The sequence below is a fragment of the Schistocerca gregaria genome, chromosome X, assembly GCF_023897955.1.
Source record: "Schistocerca gregaria isolate iqSchGreg1 chromosome X, iqSchGreg1.2, whole genome shotgun sequence".
Lineage (NCBI taxonomy): Eukaryota > Metazoa > Arthropoda > Insecta > Orthoptera > Acrididae > Schistocerca > Schistocerca gregaria.
This window is the reverse complement of record NC_064931.1, coordinates 220,281,401-220,303,719: the sequence shown is the minus strand read 5'-3', so window position 1 is coordinate 220,303,719 and position 22,319 is coordinate 220,281,401. Positions and strand designations below refer to the sequence as shown.

Sequence of the window (22,319 nt, the reverse complement as noted above, 5' to 3'; positions counted from 1 at the left end):
CGCGCTCTCCGCCCAACCACTACAGCACAACCTGTGGAGATCGATGAAATCACGAGGGAGGAGGTAGGCACTGCGTTTATTCCACATACAGGCGCACTCTCGGGGAAAACCGCCCGCATTTTGAAGAAACACCGGGTCGGAACTGTGTTTTGTCCTCCGAATAAAACTCTTGCACTGGTGGGGAGCGCCAAAGATGACCTCGGTTTGAGGAAGTCCGGCGTGTATCAGATTCCGTGTCAATGTGGCAAGTCGTATATTGGTCAGACGATGCGTACCGTCGAGGATCGATGCCGTGAACACCACAGGCACACTCGACTGATGTATTCGAGCAAGTCGGCAGTCGCTGAACATTGTTTGTCGGAAAATCACGCTATGGAGTATGAACGCACGAGGATTCTGGTACAGACGTCGATATACTGGGACAGCGTTGTTAGAGAGGCCATCGAAATTCGCACCAATGACGACCTCATAAACCGTGATTGTGGCTATAATCTTAGCAAGGCTTGTGAACCAGCGATTGGGTTAATCAAGAGTAAGTCGAGCAAACGTATAGTTGTGACGACCACGGCGGACAGAGCCATCACACCGGCGTCATCTCAGACGCCGTCGCAATCTGTTCCACCGCGCGACCGTGGCGCGGGGCGCGGACGGCGGAAGGAGCGCGCCGCTGGCGGAGGGTATTTAAATCGGCCGCCGCCGCAACCGAACCCAGTTCCCTGTGAGCAGCCATAGCGTACGAATATCCATGCCGGCACGTTCACAGGAGCTCATTCCGTCAGTTCACCTGATGATGGCGACATGTATGATCGCCGAAATATTGTGCCCGTTGGACACTGTAAACCGGCAGTTCACCCGTGGATATTTTGACTTCATCAACAGTTTACGCCGGGAAAGCCTACAGTCACATATAAAACTCTTAACCGTTGGCATACTATAAATAAGGAGCCATCACAAGAGCGATGGGTACCCTCATTGCAGTACAGGAGCAGGTGGAAATAATGGAATAATGTTTGTCCTACATCGCCGACCCTCCCTCCACCCCTTGGTGTATGTGTGGCAATGAGGTACGTCAACAGCTCTTCTCCTGCACACCCATGCGGAATTTCTGTATCGAACTTCAAGTTTACAAATTTTGCAAACGAGGGTCCACTAACTGTAGATATTCCATCCGTTTTAAACTCTGAAAATGGCTATTCTCTTGTTAGGAGCACAACATCCAGTTCGCCACATTTAGATAAAATATAACCATTTTTTAAAGCAAGTCCAAATAGAATGCAGGTTTACAAAGAAAGATCTTGTATCCTGTAATGTAGTAAATATTCTCGATTGCAATGATTGTCTCGCACTTCGATATGAGACCAATTTCCAGTGCTGTTTGCTGTAAATACAGATTTTTATATTCCCCAGTCACAGCCAGATGGCTTCATACACTGTGTTTAAAGCCATATGTAAACCTTGCTTGCACATCTGCAATCGCTGCTTCTGTTTCCAATTGCAGCTTATATTCTTCTTTTAAGACGGTTGTCTTCGCCATATCGTCCAGTTTTCGTTTCTTGACTACAGTTTTCCTGTTTGCGCACATAACATATTAACTATGTTTAGCGGAGAGATTTCCTTAATAGAGAATGGTTTAAGTCTGTTCAACAATTTGGTTATTTTCCTTAATACTTGTGGAATAACATTGTTTGTGCTAACCAGGCCCAATTCTGCAATATCATTGTAGAGAAAAATGTCATAGAATGTGAGAAATACGTTTCACCTGCTTTAACATAACACTTTTGTATAACAGTTAAATCATTTTTGTTGGAAACATTGTCAAGAAGCTACACTCAGCTTCCAGTAGACAGTTAAAACTGTATGCAGGCAGAACATAACTTATAAGCTTTTCCCACTCTTGAGAGTCTGGCAGACTTACTTGTACAGCCGGCCGCGGTGGTCTAGCGGTTCTAGGCGCGCAGTCCGGAACCGCGCGACTGCTAAGGTCGCAGGTTCGAATCCTGCGTCGGGCATGGATGTGTGATGTCCTTAGGTTAGTTAGGTTTAAGTAGTTCTAAGTTCTAGGGGACTGATGACCAGAGTAGTTAAGTCCCATAGTGCTCAGAACCATTTGAACTTACTTGTACACTGTTTGTGGGCGTTCTTATTGCCCCAGTAGACAAACTACAGGCTGTTGTTAAACACCTAACAACAGCTGTTCTGTAAGTTATTAGTTAGTTAATCCACATGGATGTGATTGGCACCGAATACAGTGAAGCACAGTGTAAATACTGTTTTCTTGAGTCGTAATACCCTTCAAATATCTTGCACAGGGTCGAACACACGATCCATTCTGTAGTTGTATATTATAGCCGCCAGCCTATTAATGCCATGCCCTGTAGCCAAGAAAGACGTAAAAGTTATTCCTGGTTGCGTATCTGGATACTTTATGAAATCTATAACGGGGTTATCGATACCTTTGTTTACTCCTGAACTTGTGATTTGATGCATAAATTTATTATATATCTTTAATCTGCAGTTAGGGATTACCCACATTAAGCAGTCTATTCCAAATGACTCATCATTGTCAACAATCGCATTGCTGTTTCCTCTGAGGTCTCCTTCCATGCAGAAATTGTGGTTTGATATTAAGTAATCGCACATCTCCATTTCATTAAAAATTCCGGCAAATATAGCGTTATGTTAAGATCCAAAAGGTGATAGTCGTCTACACGTAGCTGCTGCAATATTACAGGCAGCTCTTTCGTTAGAACATCGGCGTTAAATGTCGGGTAATACCACTTTATATGGTATAGCCACATGATATTTGTATTTCCTCTAAATGGTTTTCAGTGCTTCCTCGCCGATTTTCTTCAATATTCCTCTTGCTGTCACACTGTCGTTCCCGTGCAGGAGGAGAGGCAGGTTCGCTTTGGCACCAAGTCTGATATTGACAAACATGGAGAATTTACTAAGTATATAATACTTAAATGATCCCTACATCTCCTTCCTTCACATTACAGACCGTCCCTTCTGTAACTGCTCCTGACAGTCCACATGATAGCAGATTTAAACAACCTTCATACTATCGAAAAACAATTCTGTAGTGGGTATAGGCACACTTAAATTCTTCTTGCTAAGCCGGCGCTACAGTCTGGAAGCGCGCGACCGCTACGGTCGCAGCTTCTAATCCTGCCTCGAGCATGGGTGTGTGTGATGTCCTTAGGTTAGTTAGGTTTAAGTAGTTCTAAGTTTTAGGGGACTGATAACCTCAGAAGTTAAGTTCCATAGTTCTCAGAGCCATTTGAACCAATTTCTTCTTGCTAAGGAGTGTTCCATTTTCGGTTCCAACTACTTAGACGAAGCATGCTATTTCTAGCCAACAACAATCAAATGGCTCCGAGCAATATGGGACTTGACAGTTGAGTTCATCAGTCCCCTAGAACTTAGAACTACTTGAACCTACCTAACCTAAGGACATCACACACATCCATGCCTGAGGCAGGATTCGAACCTGCTACTGTAGCGCCTAGAACCGTTCGGCCACCCCGGCCGGCTCTAGCCAACATTCACCCCTATACTGCTACCTCTAGAAGGTCTAAGAGTTATATTTTCTGGTATGGCTTCTCACAGTTTCTTCCAGCATATGACCATTATCAATTATCAGTGGGAAGAATCTGTGACACAATCACTACCAGGAAATTAGGTTTCTGATCAAGTGGTGAACATATGTTTGAAATTCTAAGAAAATAATCATAAGCTATAATAAAAAGAATTTCAAGAACTGGCAGCTATTGCGATATCCCAGACAGCTGCTCCATCAGAACATCAGTTTTTAACATCAGCCATTTTCTACTTACATGGTTTGACTGTGGGTATTTAGATGCTTGCTTGCTGTTTTTGTGTAGTTTACTTACTGGCATCACATTGGCATGCCCGTGTAAGCTAGTGTGCTGTACCACTCCATGCAAAACCACATTCAGGTACAGCACTATGGTCTACCAGTTGGCTAGTGCGCTGTACCACTGTCCAAAACCATGTTCAGGGACAGCATTATACTCTACTGTCCACTTAATGTGCTGTACCAGCTATACATAAGGGTGGGGCTGATGAGGAGGTGGGAAAACCCCAAGATGTCATCAGTGCGACGTTGCCACATCTACAGCAGGGGACAGACAGAGGGGTGGGAGATCTGCCATTTTAAACAAATTAAAAGTGGCATAGAACAAACATTTCTTCGCTAATAACATAGACAGGAATGGATACCTATACGCCTCAGAGTTCACCAGCTAAGCCTCGACATCACAGGATACCTACACGCCTCAGAGTTCACCAGCTAAGCCTCGACATCACAGCACTGACAAGGGGACGATCAGACATGTTGAAGTTTCATTTGTGCCTTCTACATCCATTACATTAATCCTGTTTCGAGTGGTAATAATGCAAGTTCATGCCTACCACGCTTGTGGTACGGGTTCAAACACTACCTGCATACCTTTTCGTAATGTGCTGTACCAGCTACACACTAGGGTGGGGCTGTTGAGGAGGTGGGAAAACCCCAAGATGTCATCAATGCAACGTTGCCACATCTACAGCAGGGGACAGACATAGGGGTGGGAGATTTGCCATTTTAAACAAGTTAAAAGTGGCATAGAACAAACATTTCTTCACTAATAACAGACAGGAATGGATACCTACACTCCTCAGAGTTCACCAGCTAAGCCTCGACATCACAGCATTGACAAGGGGACCATCAGAGATGTTGAAGTTTCATTTGTGCCTTCTACATCCATTACATTAATCCTGTTTCGAGTGGGAATAATGCAAGTTCATGCCTACCACGCTTGTGGTACAGGTTCAAACACTACCTGCATACCTTTTCGTAATTTATCGTGCAGAATATCATTGAATAGTATATGTCATTCAAAGGTATTCAAAAATAGTCATTTTCACCGAAGTAGTTTCATACATAAATTAGTCATTACAACAAACTTTCTTCAGTTGTGTATTCCGTTTGTTACAGAACAGATCATAGAACCATCTTAGTCGCTTACTGTGCTGCGATAAAATTCCTGATAGTATTTGTCGCACCACCAAACCGAAATAAAAACACGTAGAGAACCATGAACATTTAATTAAAGATAATTCCTTACAGGCACAGAGATTTATCAAAACATTTAATTAAAGCTTCTGCCTTACAGGCAAACAGACTTATCAAAAGCGATACCGGAAATCACAGTTCATTTCAATTCAAAAAGATTACTCGTTCATCGATCAATTTCTATATGAGCAATATGTGTATCATCATTCCTGTGACAATAGGTGTACCAAATTGATGCGGAATTGAAGAATTTATTTTTATGGAATCTTCCCTCGAAGCGATATTTCTATTAGTCTTTAGGAACTCGGGAGCATTTTGAACTTTTTGTGAAAATTTAACCAGTTTGTAAAAGGAAACATCATAGTGTTGACAAAGTGGAGTCCATTTCGGTGGGATAATTTTTGCGTTGCAGGTGCATGTTTGTCTCATCTACAAAGATTTTGTTGTCTGAATATGCGATCTATCCGCAGCTACTAATACTTCCTTCATCGCTGAGAATTCTTTGGAGCTGTCCAAATATTTGAAATTTTAACCACGAACCACAAACACAATACACATTTGAAGAAAGTGTGCGATAATGACTGATTTATTAATGAAATTACTACGGTGAAAATTACTATTTTTGAATAATTGTGAGTTAGATATATTGCTTAATGATATTCTGCATGATTAAATTGAAAAAATAACATGTACACGGGCAGGGCTTAAACCTGTACCAGCATTTAGCCATGAGCAGTTGCCCCTGAACTACACTCTCTCAGTCGAAACATATTTAACGTTACGGATATAAGAGGTAAGCATAGAACTTCAGCACAGATTTTCTCTGATAGTAGAGGCCGTCGCATGAAAAGCCGCTAGCCAGGTACTCAGGACAGGTCTCTTAACAACATTCCTAAGAGTCATCAAAAACAGTGATTAACAGGTCTGTTGGTCCCCTTGCGAGCACCATGCAGCAGTAAACAATCTGAGAGGAAAACCGTATTCAGTTTCGAAAAGCAACTGACTTAGATAAGTACAGAGCTACAGATGTATTGCATGTGTTTGCTTGTGACCGAGCAACGTGACGCATTGGTTAGCACACTAGGCTCGCATTCGGCTATCCTGATTTAGGTTATCCGTGACTTCCCTAAATTTCTCCAGGCAAATGCTGGTAGGTCGATTTCCTTCCCCATCCACGTCACCATCAGAGCTTGTACTTCGTCTCTAATGACATCGATGTCGACGAGACTTTAAGCCCAATCTTCCTACGTCTTTGTTTGTGTGCCAGATAACTGAACACTTCGGCTTCTTGGCGGGATTCTTATTCGTATCTGACTTCATATTTTTCGGATCACATATGTTCCGTATGCCATGGACTCTTGGAAACTACTATGATTATTATTAATAACAGGAGAAGCCTTACTACATCCCAGTTCCATCGTGTGCAATGTCATCTGAAGTCCCAATTCGGCTATCCTGATTTAGGTTATCCGTGATTTCCCTAAATTTCTCCAGGCAAATGCTGGTAGGTCGATTTCCTTCCCCATCCACGTCACCATCAGATTAGATTAGATTAATACTTGTTCCATAGATCATGAATACGACACTTCGTAATGATGTGGAACGTGTCAGGTTAATAAAAGATGTCTGTACAAGAAATTACATTACACAAAATATTACATGACACTAATGATTAAGTTTTTTTTTTACTTAGTTTATATCTAAAAATTCAGCCAATGAGTAGAAGGAGTTGTCATCTAGAAATTCTTTTAATTTATTTTTAAATGTTAGTTGGCTATCTGTCAGGCTTTTGATGCTGTTTGGTAGGTGCCCAAAGACTTTTGTGGCAGCATAATTTACCCCTTTCTGTGCCAAAGTCAGATTTAACCCTGCATAGTGAAGATCATCCTTTCTCCTGGTGTTATAGGTATGCACACTGCTATTACTTTTGAATTGGGTTGGATTATTATCAACAAATTTCATAAGGGAATATATATACTGTGAGGTTACTGTGAGGATCCCTAGATCCTTAAATAAATGTCTGCAGGATGACCGTGGGTGAGCTCCAGCAATTATTCTGATTACACGTTTTTGTGCAATGAATACTTTTCTACTCAACGATGAATTACCCCAGAATATGATGCCATACGAAAGCAGTGAATGAAAGTAGGCATAGTAAGCTAATTTACTGAGATTCTTATCACCAAAATTTGCAATAACCCTAATAGCATACGTAGCTGAACTCAGACGTTTCAGCAGACCATCAATGTGTTGCTTCCAGTTTAACCTCTCATCAATGGACACACCTAAAAATTTTGAAAATTCTACCTTAGCTACAGACTTCTGTTCAAATTCTATATTTATTACTGGAGTTGTGCCATTTACTGTACGGAACTGTATATACTGTGTTTTATCAAAATTTAAAGAGAGTCCGTTTGCTGAGAACCACTTAATAATTTTTTGAAAAACATCATATACAATTACATCACTTAGTTCTTGGTTTTTGGATGTTATTACTATACTTGTATCATCAGCAAAAAGAACTAACTTTGCATCTTCATCAATGTGGAATGGTAAGTCATTAATGTATATCAAGAACAGTAAAGGACCTAAGACCGAACCCTGTGGGACCCCGTGCTTGATAGCACCCCAGTTTGAGGAATCAGCTGTTGTTTTAACATTACACGAACCACTTATTTCAACTTTCTGCATTCTTCCAGTTAAGTATGAATTAAACCATTTGTGCACTGCCCCACTCAAACCATAATGATTTAGCTTATCTAAAAGAATTCCATGATTTACACAATCAAAGGCCTTTGAGAGATCACAAAAAATACCAATGGGTGATGTCCGGTTATTCAGAGCATTTAATATTTGATCAGTGAAAGCATATATAGCATTTTCTGTTGAAAAGCCTTTCTGAAAACCAAACTGACATTTTGTTAGTACTTTATTTTTACAAATATGGGAGGCTACTCTTGAATACATTACTTTCTCAAAAATTTTTGATAGAGCTGTCAGAAGAGAGATTGGGCGGTAGTTGTTGACATCCGACGTATCCCCCTTTTTATGCAATGGTTTTACAATGGCATATTTCAGTCTATCAGGGAAAACACCCTGCTCCAAAGAGCTATTACATGCGTGGCTGAGAATCCTACTTATCTGTGGGGAACAAGCTTTAAGTACTTTGCTGGAAATGCCATCAATTCCGTAAGAGCTTTTACTTTTCAGTGAGTTTATTATTTTACTGATTTCAGAGGGAGAGGTTGGTGGAATTACAGTTGTTTCAAACTGCGCAGGTATGGCCTCTTCTATTAATAGCCTTGCCTCTTCTAGTGAAGATCTAGATCCTATTTTCTCCACAACATTTAAAAAATGATTATTCAAAATATTTTCAATTTCTGATTGTTTGTTAGTGCACTTGTCATTCAGTTTTATTGCACTAAAGTCTTCCTGTGCTCTTGGTTGCCCTGTTTCCCTTTCAATAATATTCCAAATTGCTTTAATTTTATTATCAGAGTTACTGATCTCAGACATGATACACATGCTTCTGGACTTTTTAATAACTTTTCTTAGTACCGCACAATAGTTTTTATAATATTGAACAATATAATGAACTGTTAGATACAGTTCTCTTTTACGGTTGCAAGATATTCTTATTCCTTTAGTTAGCCAAGGTTTTTTATATGTTTTCTTGGAATTATGTTTAACTATTTTCTTGGGAAAACAATTTTCAAATACCCTTAAAAATGTATTGTGAAATAAGTTATATTTCAAGTTTGCATCGGGTTCCTTATACACTTCATCCCAGTCTAGCTGCTGTAGGCTTTCCCTAAAGTTTGCAATATTTATATTGTTAATTGAACGCACTGCTTTGAAAGTCTGATTTATTATACTGCATGGAGCTATGTCATGTACTGTAACAAGCTGTGCACTATGATCTGAAAGACCATTCTCAACAGGATAAGCATTTATGTCCTTAAACTTATCTTGGTCTATAAAAAAGTTATCTATCAATGTACTGCTGTTCTTTGTTATCCGAGTAGGAAAATCAATGACGGAGCTCAAATTGAAAGAACTGAGTAATACTAAAAGGTCATTCTTCCTATTACACTCTTTCAGGGAATCAACATTGAAATCCCCACAAATGATAATTTGCTTCCCCCTGTCTGACAGATAGCACAACAAAGTATCCAAGTTTTCTAGAAATAGCTGGAAATTCCCTGAGGGGGACCTATACACTGTTACAATTATGAAAGTGCCATCATTTAGTTTAAGTTCAGTGGCACATGCTTCCATATGTTGCTCTACACAAAATTTTTTAGTTTCTAAATTTTTTGCACTGTGGAAGCTTTTGACATATATGGCAACTCCTCCTCTCATCATATTATCTCTACTTACATGTGCAGCTAATTTGTACCCATTGATGCTAACCTTTTGCATATCAGTGAAAATGTGATGCTCAGACACGCATAGTATACCTATTACATTCTTGGTTTCTATATCTTCTAAACAAAGCAGAAGCTCATCAATTTTATTCTTCAATCCCCCAATATTTTGATGAAATATACTAACAGTATTTTTCACTTTACTTTTGTATCTTGAACTTTTTTTAACATCTTTAGTACTTTTATTCTTCAATCGCCCAATATTTTGATGAAATATACTAACATTATTTTTCACTTTACTTTTGTGAGTATCTTGAACTTTTTTAACATCTTTAGTACTTGCCTGGCTGAGTTTCCCACTGGACACTGATCTTACACTAAAAAAGAGTTTCCACCATGAGATGTAGTTCCTCCCGCCCAGCCAGTTTACCCTTCCCTTTCCTGTTGAGGTGTAGGCCATGTCTAGTATAGTCCCACCTACAGAGTGAATCAACAGGAACCACACCAATGTGTGACCCTGCACCAGATCCAAGTAGCCGTTCCAACTCCAAATTAACTCTCCTGACAGAAGAGGTCAAATGAGGTCGGTCGTGGCGCTCCAGAACCGACACAAACCCAACACTGGTATGATTCGATGCCGATGCAATCTTTGCCAGGTCACACTTTATGCTGTACCCCGGATCTCTGTCAATACTGTTGCCCAGCCCACCCACAATAACCACGGTGTCTTCCTTAGTAAAACCTTTACATAGTGAACCTAAATCCTCTGTAACCTGCCCAAGTTCAGCACTAGGTTTGAAAAAACTTGTGACCTGGTAATCCAACCCTAATTCATCCTGCAGAAGTTGGCCCACACCCCTAGCATGCGATCTACTTAGCAACAAGACTTTCTTTCTCTTTGCAGACTTCCCTACATTCTTAATCAATTTGCTGCTGAAAGCTTGTTGAGCCCTGTCTACATCTACTTCTGTGAGAGGCTCATCAGTTTCTGACTGAGGCAAGCTGAGAGCTTGTACTTCGTCTCTAATGACATCGATGTCGACGAGACTTTAAGCCCAATCTTCCTACGTCTTTGTTTGTGTGCCAGATAACTGAACACTTCGGCTTCTTGGCGGGATTCTTATTCGTATCTGACTTCATATTTTTCGGATCACATATGTTCCGTATGCTATGGACTCTTGGAAACTACTATGATTATTATTAATAACAGGAGAAGCCTTACTACATCCCAGTTCCATCGTGTGCAATGTCATCTGAAGTCCCAATTCGGCTATCCTGATTTAGGTTATCCGTGATTTCCCTAAATTTCTCCAGGCAAATGCTGGTAGGTCGATTTCCTTCCCCATCCACGTCACCATCAGAGCTTGTACTTCGTCTCTAATGACATCGATGTCGACGAGACTTTAAGCCCAATTTTCCTACGTCTTTGTTTGTGTGCCAGATAACTGAACACTTCGGCTTCTTGGCGGGATTCTTATTCGTATCTGACTTCATATTTTTCGGATCACATATGTTCCGTATGCCATGGACTCTTGGAAACTACTATGATTATTATTAATAACAGGAGAAGCCTTACTACATCCCAGTTCCATCGTGTGCAATGTCATGTGAAGTCCAAATGAAAGTTTACTTATATTCGACTCAACGAATTATTTGAAAAGAGCAACAGAAGTTAATTTTGAGACCTCAGCAAGACTATATAGGGAATGGATTTCATTAGATACTTGTTATTCATTCCTAAATAAAGGTTCGTTCCGTCCGTGATTTCACTGGGGCACAGGAAAATACCGGAATGCACATGAGGACAGAACGAAGAATGAATTATACCGCATGGAATAAACACTAGACGTATTTTCCTTGCCGCCTCTCACATCGTCTGTCAGTAACAGTCTTATTAATACAAACTGACGGAAAAAATCGAAACATTGAGAAATAATTAATGTAGGGTAATGAAATTTCGGCAATACATTTGTCTAGGCCACATATTTAAATTATTAACATCGCAAGATCATGTGTTAATACACTCCTGGAAATTGAAATAAGAACACCGTGAATTCATTGTCCCAGGAAGGGGAAACCTTATTGACACATTCCTGGGGTCAGATACATCACATGATAACACTGATAGAACCACAGGCACATAGACACAGGCAACAGAGCATGCACAATGTCGACACTAGTACAGTGTATATCCACCTTTCGCAGCAATGCAGGCTGCTATTCTCCCATGGAGACGATCGTAGAGATGCTGGATGTAGTCCTGTGGAACGGCTTGCCATGCCATTTCCACCTGGCGCCTCAGTTGGACCAGCGTTCGTGCTGGACGTGCAGACCGCGTGAGACGACGCTTCATCCAGTCCCAAACATGCTCAACGGGGGACAGATCCGGAGATCTTGCTGGACAGGGTAGTTGACTTACACTTTCTAGAGCACGTTGGGTGGCACGGGATACATGCGGACGTGCATTGTCCTGTTGGAACAGCAAGTTCCCTTGCCGGTTTAGGAATGGTAGAACGATGGGTTCGATGACGGTTTGGATGTACCGTGCACTATTTAGTGTCCCCTCGACGATCACCAGAGGTGTACGGCCAGTGTAGGAGATCGCTCGCCACACCATGATGCCGGGTGTTGGCTCTGTGTGCCTCGGTCATATGCAGTCCTGATTGTGGCGCTCACCTGCACGGCGCCAAACACGCATACTACCATCATTGGCACTAAGGCAGAAGCGACTCACATCGCTGAAGACGACACATCTCCATTCGTCCCTCCATTCACGTCTGTCGCGACACCACTGGAGGCGGGCTGCACGATGTTGGGGCGTGAGCGGAAGACGGCCTAACGGTGTGCGGGACCGTAGCCCAGCTTCATGGAGACGGTTGAGAATGGTCCTCGCCGATACCCCAGGAGCAACAGTGTCCCTAATTTGCTGGGAAGTGGCGGTGCGGTCCCCTACGGCACTGCGTAGGATCCTGCGGTCTTGGCGTGCATCCGTGCGTCGCTGCCGTCCGGTCCCAGGTCGACGGGCACGTGCACCTTCCGCCGACCACTGGCGACAACATCGATGTACTGTGGAGACCTCACGCCCCACGTGTTGAGCAATTCGGCGGTACGTCCACCCGGCCTCCCGCATGCCCACTATACGCCCTCGCTCAAAGTCCGTCAACTGCACATACGGTTCACGTCGACGCTGTCGCGGCATGCTACCAGTGTTAAAGACTGCGATGGAGCTCCGTATGCCATGGCAAACTGGCTGACACTGACGGCGGCGGTGCACAAATGCTGCGCAGCTAGCGCCATTCGACGGCCAACACCGCGGTTCCTGGTGTGTCCGCTGTGCCGTGCGTGTGATCATTGCTTGTACAGCCCTCTCGCAGTGTCCGGAGCAAGTATGGTGGGTCTGACACACCGGTGTCAATGTGATCTTTTTTCCATTTCCAGGAGTGTATAAGCGCGAGATAAGCCATAGCAAATGTGAAATAACGGGGGTAACCGCCGGAATGTTGAACGCAAGCATGCCAACGTGCATGTATTGTGTTGTACGTGTGGCAGATGTCACTTTTTGGGCTGGAGTTCCGTGCCCGTTGTACTTGGTCGGCCAATATCGGGACGGTTAATGCTGGCTTTGGATGACACTGGAGTTGTCGTCCGATAATTGCCCCATATGAGTTCGACTGGAGACAGATATACTGATGGGGCACGCCAGAACAACATGTCGATACTCTGTAGAGCATGTTGGGTTACAACAGCGATATGTGGGGAGCGTTATCCTGTTGGAATAGGCCCCATGGAATTCTGTTCATAAGTCGCAGCACAACAGGTCTAATCACCAGACTGCCGTACAAATTCGCAGTGAGGGTCCGTGGAATAACCACGACAGAGGTCCTGCTGTCGCACGAAATCGCACACCAGATCCTAACCCCAGGTGTAGGTCCAGTTCAAATGGCTCTGAGCACTATGGGACTTAACTTCTGAGGTCATCAGTCCCCTAGAACTTAGAACTACGTAAACCGAACCAACCTAAGGACATCACACACATTCATGCCCAAGGCAGGATTTGAACCTGCGACCGCAGTGGTCGCGCGGTTCCAGACTGAAGCGCCTAGAACCGCTCGGGCACAGCGGCCGGCTTTAGGTCCAGTGTGTCTAGCTTGGAGACATTTTGGTTGCCCGCCTTCTAACAAACACACGGCCATCACTGGCACCGAGGCGAAATCAGCTTTCGTCAGAAAACAACGGATCTCCATCCTGCCCTTCAATGAGCTCTCGCTTGGCATCACTTAAGTCGCAAATGGCGGTGTCTTTGGGGCCTACAGGGCTTCTGCCTCCCGGCTGTCCTTGAAGTGAGCGATTTGTAACAGTTCGTCGTGTCAATGTGGTGCCAACTGAAGCCCAAATTGCGGCTGCAGATGCAGTACGATGCGCCAGATCCATAGGCCGTAGACGGTAGTCGTCCAGAGTCCGGTTTTCTTTCGACCGTACATTCTCTTGACCATCAGTAGCACCAGTCATGTACAGTGGTTACATTCCTCGCTAGTTGTTATACAGTATCGCGGAAGGAACATGCAGCTTCTCGTAGCCCTATTACCCGATCTCGTTCAAACTCAGTGATACCCTGATAGTGGTGTCTTTGTCACCTTAAACGCATTCTTGACTAACTTCAACTCACCAGTCCAATTTCAAAGGTAACAAACGTTCACGACTGTTGCAGCCCGTATTTAAAGCAAACCTGATGTGGATCCTCATAGTGGCGCTTCTAACGCAAGTCGTGTGCGACTGGCGCGAAATTTGAATAGTCGTCATCTTTCAGATGTAGAAACACGACTACCAATTTTCGTTTATGTCGCACGACTCCCTCTCGGTGTTGTGATTTACTCCTCTCAGTGTATATCCTTAAAGGGAGGCGGGGCGGAATTTCTTTAATTATTATTTATATTTGATATCAACAAGGGGTCTTTGTTAGGACATGGATGATCTTCGGAGCGCATTAAGATCTGAACATCGCTACAGACAAAACTCGTATGAGTCATAAAAGGAAATACTACAGGAGGAGGCTGCACAGCATTTTCGCACCAGCATCCACTATCAATACAGTTGGGTCTCATACCAAAAAAAAGGTGAAGTCCACTATGCTGAATAAAAGTCCTATAATTACAATAAATCCCGATCTGCCCAACATTTTCTCTGACTTGTAAGTATTCATTCATATCCTGAAACTGAGTAGGATTTAATTCTATGGTTCTTTTCTGGGTGGACCATAACATCAAGTCCACCCATTAAAAATAGATTAAGACTGCTAAAATTTGGCGGACACAAATTTGGATATATGTATGTTCAAGTATTCTTTCCACTTAACAAGAAAAGCAATTAGATTATTAGGATGATGATTTGGTGTAGAGATCGCCAGGTGGTTTTCAAAACGGAAAGAACGCGACAGCATTAATACTCTTTTATTGTTAATTTAAATAAACGTGATGATTGCCTGTATCTAAAAGTGAAATTTTAGCGGATCTTGACCAAAACTCAGTCATATTAACTGTGCTCCGAAGAGCTCAATATATTTAAGCACTCCATCACCAAGAAAAGTCTCTTCTCTAAGCCCGCTAGATTCCTTCTCTCGAGTGGGAAGTAGGAGAGCAATAACAAAAACCGCCAACGAGTCATCAGCCGTTTGTCTCTGGTCACTGCAGGTACATGTACACATCCAATTTCACACACGTCCACACACTCCAGAGTTTACTCATGATGGGAATTACGGAAAAGGGTAAAACAAATTGACGATGTGAAGCATAAAAATAATTGTCCGAAATAGCAGTGCCTGTGTTATTTAAGTAGCACGATGCAATGTTCCTTCCGAAATGCATGCATGCCTGAACGAACATTGCGTCGTTCTTTTTAATTACACAGCCATTGCTATTTCGTATTTATTCACCAATACCCTCTGTTCTTGATAAATATATCCTTCAGAAGTGGTTCAGGTGGCTGTGAGCACTATGGGACTTAACATCAGAGGTCATCAGTCCCCTAGAACTTAAAACTACTTAAACCTAACTAACCTAAGGACATCACACACATCCATGCCCGCATGCCCGTGGCAGGATTCGAACCTGCGACCGTAGCAGTCGCACGGTTCCGGACTGCACGCCTAGAACCGCGAGACCACCGCGGCCGGCGCCTATGTCCTTCCTGAACGGAAATATACATAACGTACAGGTGTAGGTTGTGACACATTGATGACGAGATTAGGAAGTTTGATGTGACCGTGATTCATGCTCGGGTGGCGAAAGCAGTTAAGGCGACTGCTCACGTAAAGTTGGAAATTCAGATTAGGGCCCGGTCTGGCACAAAGTTTCATTGTCGTCATTCTAATTTACAGCCGATGGCAGTTCATATTCGCAACTGCGAATACATTTCCTAAAATAATAATCGATAAAATTGGTCCCTATGCAAGCCTTCCCTCAACATATAAATTTAATAAAAAAAAAACCAGAAGATTACTTCAGACAAGACTAATTCAGAGTAAGCTAAACTAAAACAAAAACTATACTCCTCCTGCACAGGCCATGAAGGCCCAAAGATACCGACTGGCCGCCGTGTCATCCAGGCGTCACTGGATGCGGATCTAGAGGGGCATGTGGTCAGCACACCGTTCTCCCGGCCGTAGGTCAGTTTCCGAGAACGGAGTCGCTACTTCTCAATCAAGTTAGCTCCTCAGTTTACCTCACAAAGGCTGAGTGCACCCTGCTTGCCAACAGCGCTCGACAGACCGGATGGTCACCCATCCAAGTGCTAGCCCAGCCCGACAGCGCCTAACTTCGGTGATCTGACGGGAACCGGTGTTAACACTGCGGCAAGGCTGTTGACTAAGAGTAAACTACAAATGACGATTACATGAAAAGTGGCTGAAACAGAACCCTTTTCAAGCTGATACTTATAATGAGCCATGGCACAGTACTCGTCTCAACTCAATATTGTTAGAGTAATCGGAACAGTTTACTATAACGCAACCGTTTTTCGAAGGAGGTATACGAGCAAGCGAGTAAAGCCAATGTAGGACACTTCTCTCAGTATTTTATGCATGTGAAAGAAATTGTTGAACTGTTCAAACAATACCTGTCTGAAATCTAAAATGCTTCCTGGTGTGATGACAGTAATCTCCATTCAACTCAGCTGTCCTACGTAGCAGAAGAACGCTTCTACTCGCCCCCACTTCTTACGAAATTACAAAGGAGCCAGCCCACAATACTTTGTCACCTCCCATCCTCAACAAACGGGGATGAAAAAAATGTTCAAATGTGTGTGAAATCTTATGGGACTTAACTGCTAAGGTCATCAGTACCTAATCTTACACACTACTTAATTTAAATTATCCTAAGGACAAACACACACACCCATGTCCGAGGGAGGACTCGAGCCTCCGCCGGGACCAGACGCACAGTCCATGACTGCGGGGATGAAACGGGACTTGTGTTAGGAACAGTTCGGTCATATGTTACTCTTCGACTGTCGGGCAACGAGTTTCTTGGAGCACCAGCGCTCTGCATTTCGAAAGAAACTAGGTGTGTAAAGAGGAATCGACCACTATATGTCAGTAGGGAAGCAGTAATAGCAGAATGGGTCGGTCAGGCGAGCTCATTGACTCAGAACATATAATAGTCCAATGAATACCCATTTATCATCTGCATTTCTTCTTGGTTTAGCAATTTTAATGGCCAGTAGTGTAGGTGTCCCGATACTTATAGGAAGGTGTAGATCTGTCGTCACTAGTTTGACTGTGGATTCTGCCAGGAGAGAGTATAACTTTTTACTGCCAACGTGGGTGGACCACTGCATCTGTGTGTCGTTCCCTATGTGTCAGTATCCACGCAGTCCGGCCTCACTCTCTTTTTAGTGAGCGAGTCGTTGCCGAGTGCGACCTCTTAAGGAAACGTGGCAGTCAGCTATGTTACAACGCAGTACGAGGCGTACAGAGGACCGTCGAGCCTGAGCACACTGCAACTTCACTGTGTCATTAAATGAGGAAAAGTGATGTTTATTCCCTCTCTCACGCTCACCGCATCCCAATGAGCACCACGCGAGTGGAACCCGCGCTCGCAGCGCTCTACTGGGTGGTAAGGGCTGGCACTAGAGATGGGTAATTCGCAAATGAACGGGTGCAAAGGAACGGTTCACCTAGATCAACGAAAGGACCGAGGAACGAATTCCAAGGAACGATCGGTTCATAATTCACTTCGGTCGCGTGCTCGTCTCAGTCTCTGTCTCCCTCGGCCGCACCCGTCGTTCTTCGCATGCCGACTGCTCCTAGTTGTTCAGTATCCAGTTGTTCGTTTCGTTCACTGCGTTCGCTCATTTTACATGTGTTCCAAACTGTTCTTGCACTTGGTTCTGGATATTCCAGCGTCCACGACCGGTAATCAAAAAGTGTTTTATAGTTACGTAAATTACATAAAAATTACGTTGTATCTAAAAGGTACGTCTTCTCAGGTAACAAAAGGGCATATCAGCTCACTTCATTATATCGATTAACAGCAGAAGACATACATATAATAAGGCAAGTTTTTATGTTATTCATATATTTTTTGGTTTCATCGACTTGATTTAGCAGCTAACTTTCAATAATTTGCTTAATTTTTAGTGTAAGAAAATTCATATAAAACTGTTCTCGTGTATCTTTCATATACAAAACATTACATTTACGAAGGCTCTAATTACTTTTAAGTTTGGTTGTTTCCAATTTGCACTACCTGCTAGTTAGGTTTCTTTGTGAAAAAAAGTGGGTTGTTGGTCATTTTGGCTCAGTAGGAAAAGCCGTGCCTCTCCATTTGAAAAGACATAGATCGCCATAAAATCGTATTTACTTATTATCTCAAAAACATTTGTTCAGAAGGAGCTTCCAAACAAAAACTTTTTTACTGCGAACTTTATTATTATAATTATTATTATTGCTGCAAGTATGATGAGAAAACCACATTTTATTTTATGCTTCCATAAAGTCTCTACTTCGCCTACGAACTCAGAGACAACGTGAAGTATATATAGGGTGTAAACGATTATTGCTTACAACGTAGCATAGCTAAGTAGTGGAGGTCGAAACGAAGAATTTTATACAAGACACTTGTGGTCTATTAAGTTGGGAAACAGCCACCAACCGGTTTACAAGACTATTTGAGCTATAGCCCATGCGCGTCGCGTGAGATTTTCATGTTATCTTCTCCAGCTCTCTACACATCGTCATTGACTGTTTCGCCATTGTTGCTTGCATTAACTTGTTATTTCTTCACTGCCTCATTATTACATGTTTGTCTATTTGTTGTATCTGCTCGTAACGGGCAACACATCGTCCGTAATTGGCGAGCAGTCTGTACTCGGGGCCGGTTTTCCGTGCGCCACCCTATATTATTTCCGTGCGATCAGCCACACTGCTCTACAGTTGGCTAAACGAGAGGTTCTGCAGAATCACAGCAATTGCTTCTAAAAGTGTGTAAGAAATATGTAATGAATAAAAACTCTATACTCCAGGGGGAGGCAAGTGCCTCATCTTGGTGCCCTCCATCTTTCAGTCACCTACACTACTTGTTTTCAGTTTTTTACAAGAACCATACACCAAGCACGAATGAACGGTGAACGAGTAAAAATGAACGGTTCCCAAAAAAGAACGATCAGCAGTGAACTAGTTCCCAAGGATGAACGAGTTTGCCCATTTGTAGCTGGCACGTACCTGTAGGCGCTCAACGAGGTCGTGCGGCAGGTGGCGCAGCCTGCCGTTGGCGGCGGCGACGGAGCGGTAGCAGGCGGCGGCGCGCTGGGGGCGGCCCGCCTGCAGCAGCCAGCGGGCGCTCTCGGGCAGCAGCAGGAAGAGCAGCGGCGCCAGCAACGCGCAGCAGCCGGCCAGAGCGGCCACCAGCCGCCGCCAGCCGCCGCAGCCCAGCGCCAGCCACGGCGCCGCCGCGCACCCCACCCCGTAGAACGCCCCCACCGTCGCGTTCAGGCCCGCCGTGCGCCACCGCTCTCCCATGTACTCCATCACTGCCGGCACCACAGGCAGATTACAGATTAATCACAGTGTTCTGTACGTGTGATGCTCTCCAGCTTACATACGTGCCAGATGGGGACAAACTGCAGGAAGCGATCCCTGAGAGGATAAGGCTGCGTTCACACTGCCGGCCGGGCCGAGCCGAGCCTGGCAGGGCAGCCGCCCGCTTTGATATCAAACACATGGTTTTGAATTGCGGTGTTCACACTGGCGGCCGGGCCGCGCCGACACGGCCTGAGCCTCCCGGAGCCGAGCCGGCGATATCCCGAGTGTTTAATATTACCGGCGCGAGCCTGTGGAGCAGCACCACAGCTTCTGCAGTACACGCATCACACGTCTCCCTTCTGCTTTCATCACAAGTGAGACTGCACACGTCTTTTATTTTAAGATGTTACCTCACATTTCAAAATCAGTGAGGAAAAATTACGTTTATTATAACGATACATGCGAAATTACTTTTATTTCATTTATTTAATCTACCGTATTTACATGCATTTACAACAATAAATGCCAGCGATCGGGGCATTGCCGCCACTGAATAGTTCGCATTTACTTGTAAACGGAGACAGATATGAGTGTCACTGAGGGACGGAAATGTGTCCCTACCAGATGGCAATGCATTATAAAGTCCTGCTGTGGCACGTTACTATAAGCTGTTGTCTGTGACATCTTTTTGCGATTTTCGTACTTTAATGAATGCAGAATAACATATACATAACATTAACTTGTGTCCATTAATTTGGTATCAGAAATTCGGCTAGTGTGACAGTAATGATGCAGTTTCCAGATTATGGAACGAAGTAATCAAGGAGTGTGTTTCAGATAGTATGCACAAATATAAATAATTTTCCTTTATAATTTTATTTGTTTTATTTACAGTGAAATGAGATACACAAAAATATAGTAAATAGCTAAGTACTTTCAATTCCAAAAGTTATTTTTGATAGGTTTTTTAATTATTTTAAGTTGCATTTTTAACGAACTATTCAACAAAAGTGTTCATGACAGTTTTCGAACGTAATGTGGAATTTATGTTGAATGTGGCACCAGCTGTCTGCATATCAGCATTGTTACAAAACTTTTCAGCTTCAACATTGCATCCTTCTATGTCAATGACAATATTATGAAGTAGACAAATGCACTTGACTATGTGATCAGCTACGTCAATGGATGTTTCAGTTACCTTGCTCAGTAATCTCCATTTATTGGTCATTATACCAAATGCACATTCAACAACTTTTCTTGCTCTGGAATGCATATCATTGTATAGAATCTTCTCGTTGTCCAAATTTCTGCGAGGAAAAGGTCTCATCAAATTCTCTAATAAGGCGTAAGCTTCATCTCCCAAAATGACGTACGGTAGTTCCTGACACATTCCTTCACGTCTTGTTGGTGGCGGTAATAACAGCTCCCCATTTCTAGGTTTCTATATAACCTACTTTCTTTAAACACGCCTGCATCAGACTGTTAACCGTAGGCACCAACATCTACAGCTATAAATTTGTAATTTGCATCAGCAACTGCTTGGAGTACAATCGAATAATACTGCTTGTAATTGTAAAACATGCTGCCAGAAAGTTTAGGACATTGGACACGTATGTGCGTCCCGTCTATACATCCAACACAGTTTGGAAGTCCCCATCTCGTATGCATTTCACTGACAATTTCTTTACGTAGAGAAACAGTTGGCGCTGGTAAAAGAGTGGGAGCAAGTGACTCCCATATGGCCATACAAACGTCTTTCACCTAATCTGAATGACGATGCTAGTGCATGAAAGGAGATGCCAGTGGACATATACCTGAGAAAAAAAAAATCGTAAAATGTGTTACTCAAGTGTGGTGTTGGGCGAAGTTTTTACAGTTTTGTTTGCACAGTAGATATTTACTTAGTCCATGTCATTTCACAGTTATACAACAATAAATAATTAAAGAGACATTTTCTTGCACCCTTCTATATTCTTTCAATTAAAATAATGAAGTCGAAATGCAAAGACCTGAGAGACAGTTACAGAGAATAAGGTCATGTGATCCAGGGAATACTATATTAAAATACAGCTCCAATCGGGCTTTGTTCTGTCATATGATTTTCCTAAGTCTCAAGAGCTATGCACAGTTCCTTATCAGTGGAAATAGAACCACTGAGTCAAAGGGATTATCTCAAAACTCTTCGCCTATCGATCTGTCTATCTTACAAGGTAATGAAAAGAATTCTGTGACTCCACATTATGAACCATCACCAATGCCAAGCGCTGCAGCATGAAGAAAAAAAAAGAAAAAAGTTGGAAAATTCTGAAGGAGTATTTCTGCGATTCTTCGTTGAAGGCACTCTGCTGATATACTTCTGCGAAAATTTGTGTTCTGTTTCGAAATTTTGTCTTGAATGTTCTGAAGCACATCCAGAAATGTATTATGATTCATTCTGTAATACGAATAAAAATTTTCAGGATAGTTTTTAAGTTCTTCATGTAAAGAAAAAAACTCTCCTAAATGTCTGTCGCTATTTATGGGATGAATCCATAACCTCCTAGTTCTTCTGTACTTCAAAACTCCACGAGTTACTGCAGAGTCAAAACAATACCAATAAAAGAGTGAAGACAGGCGAGCAACTGTTGACTGCAGCTGCGTTTTCTACTGACTTGCTTGTCAGCTGTCGAAGGGTGGGGATTTTTTTTTAAATTTATTTATTTGGCCTCCGGCAGCTAACAGCCATTTAGCCAAAGAGTGGGGATTACCTTGACAGTACAGCGCAGCCCGCAAAGGAAGAAAAAAAAAACAATGAAGAACAATGAAACGCACATCTGTGTCTATCTACAATAGTTTCATTAACTCTCCATTATTTTTTCTG

At 42.9% G+C, this 22,319-nt stretch overlaps 1 protein-coding gene and 1 pseudogene across 1 annotated transcript in view; both read right to left on the bottom strand.

Annotated features, from left to right (window-relative positions):
- Positions 1-22,319, bottom strand: part of LOC126299472 (organic cation transporter protein-like) — a 382,823-nt gene that overhangs the window by 216,423 nt on the left and 144,081 nt on the right. Inside the window, exon 4 of the mRNA XM_049991395.1 lies at positions 19,160-19,467. Coding sequence (XP_049847352.1) covers positions 19,160-19,467 — 308 coding nt within the window. The remainder of the gene's footprint in view (positions 1-19,159; positions 19,468-22,319) is intronic.
- Positions 16,188-16,305, bottom strand: LOC126299802 (5S ribosomal RNA; annotated as a pseudogene).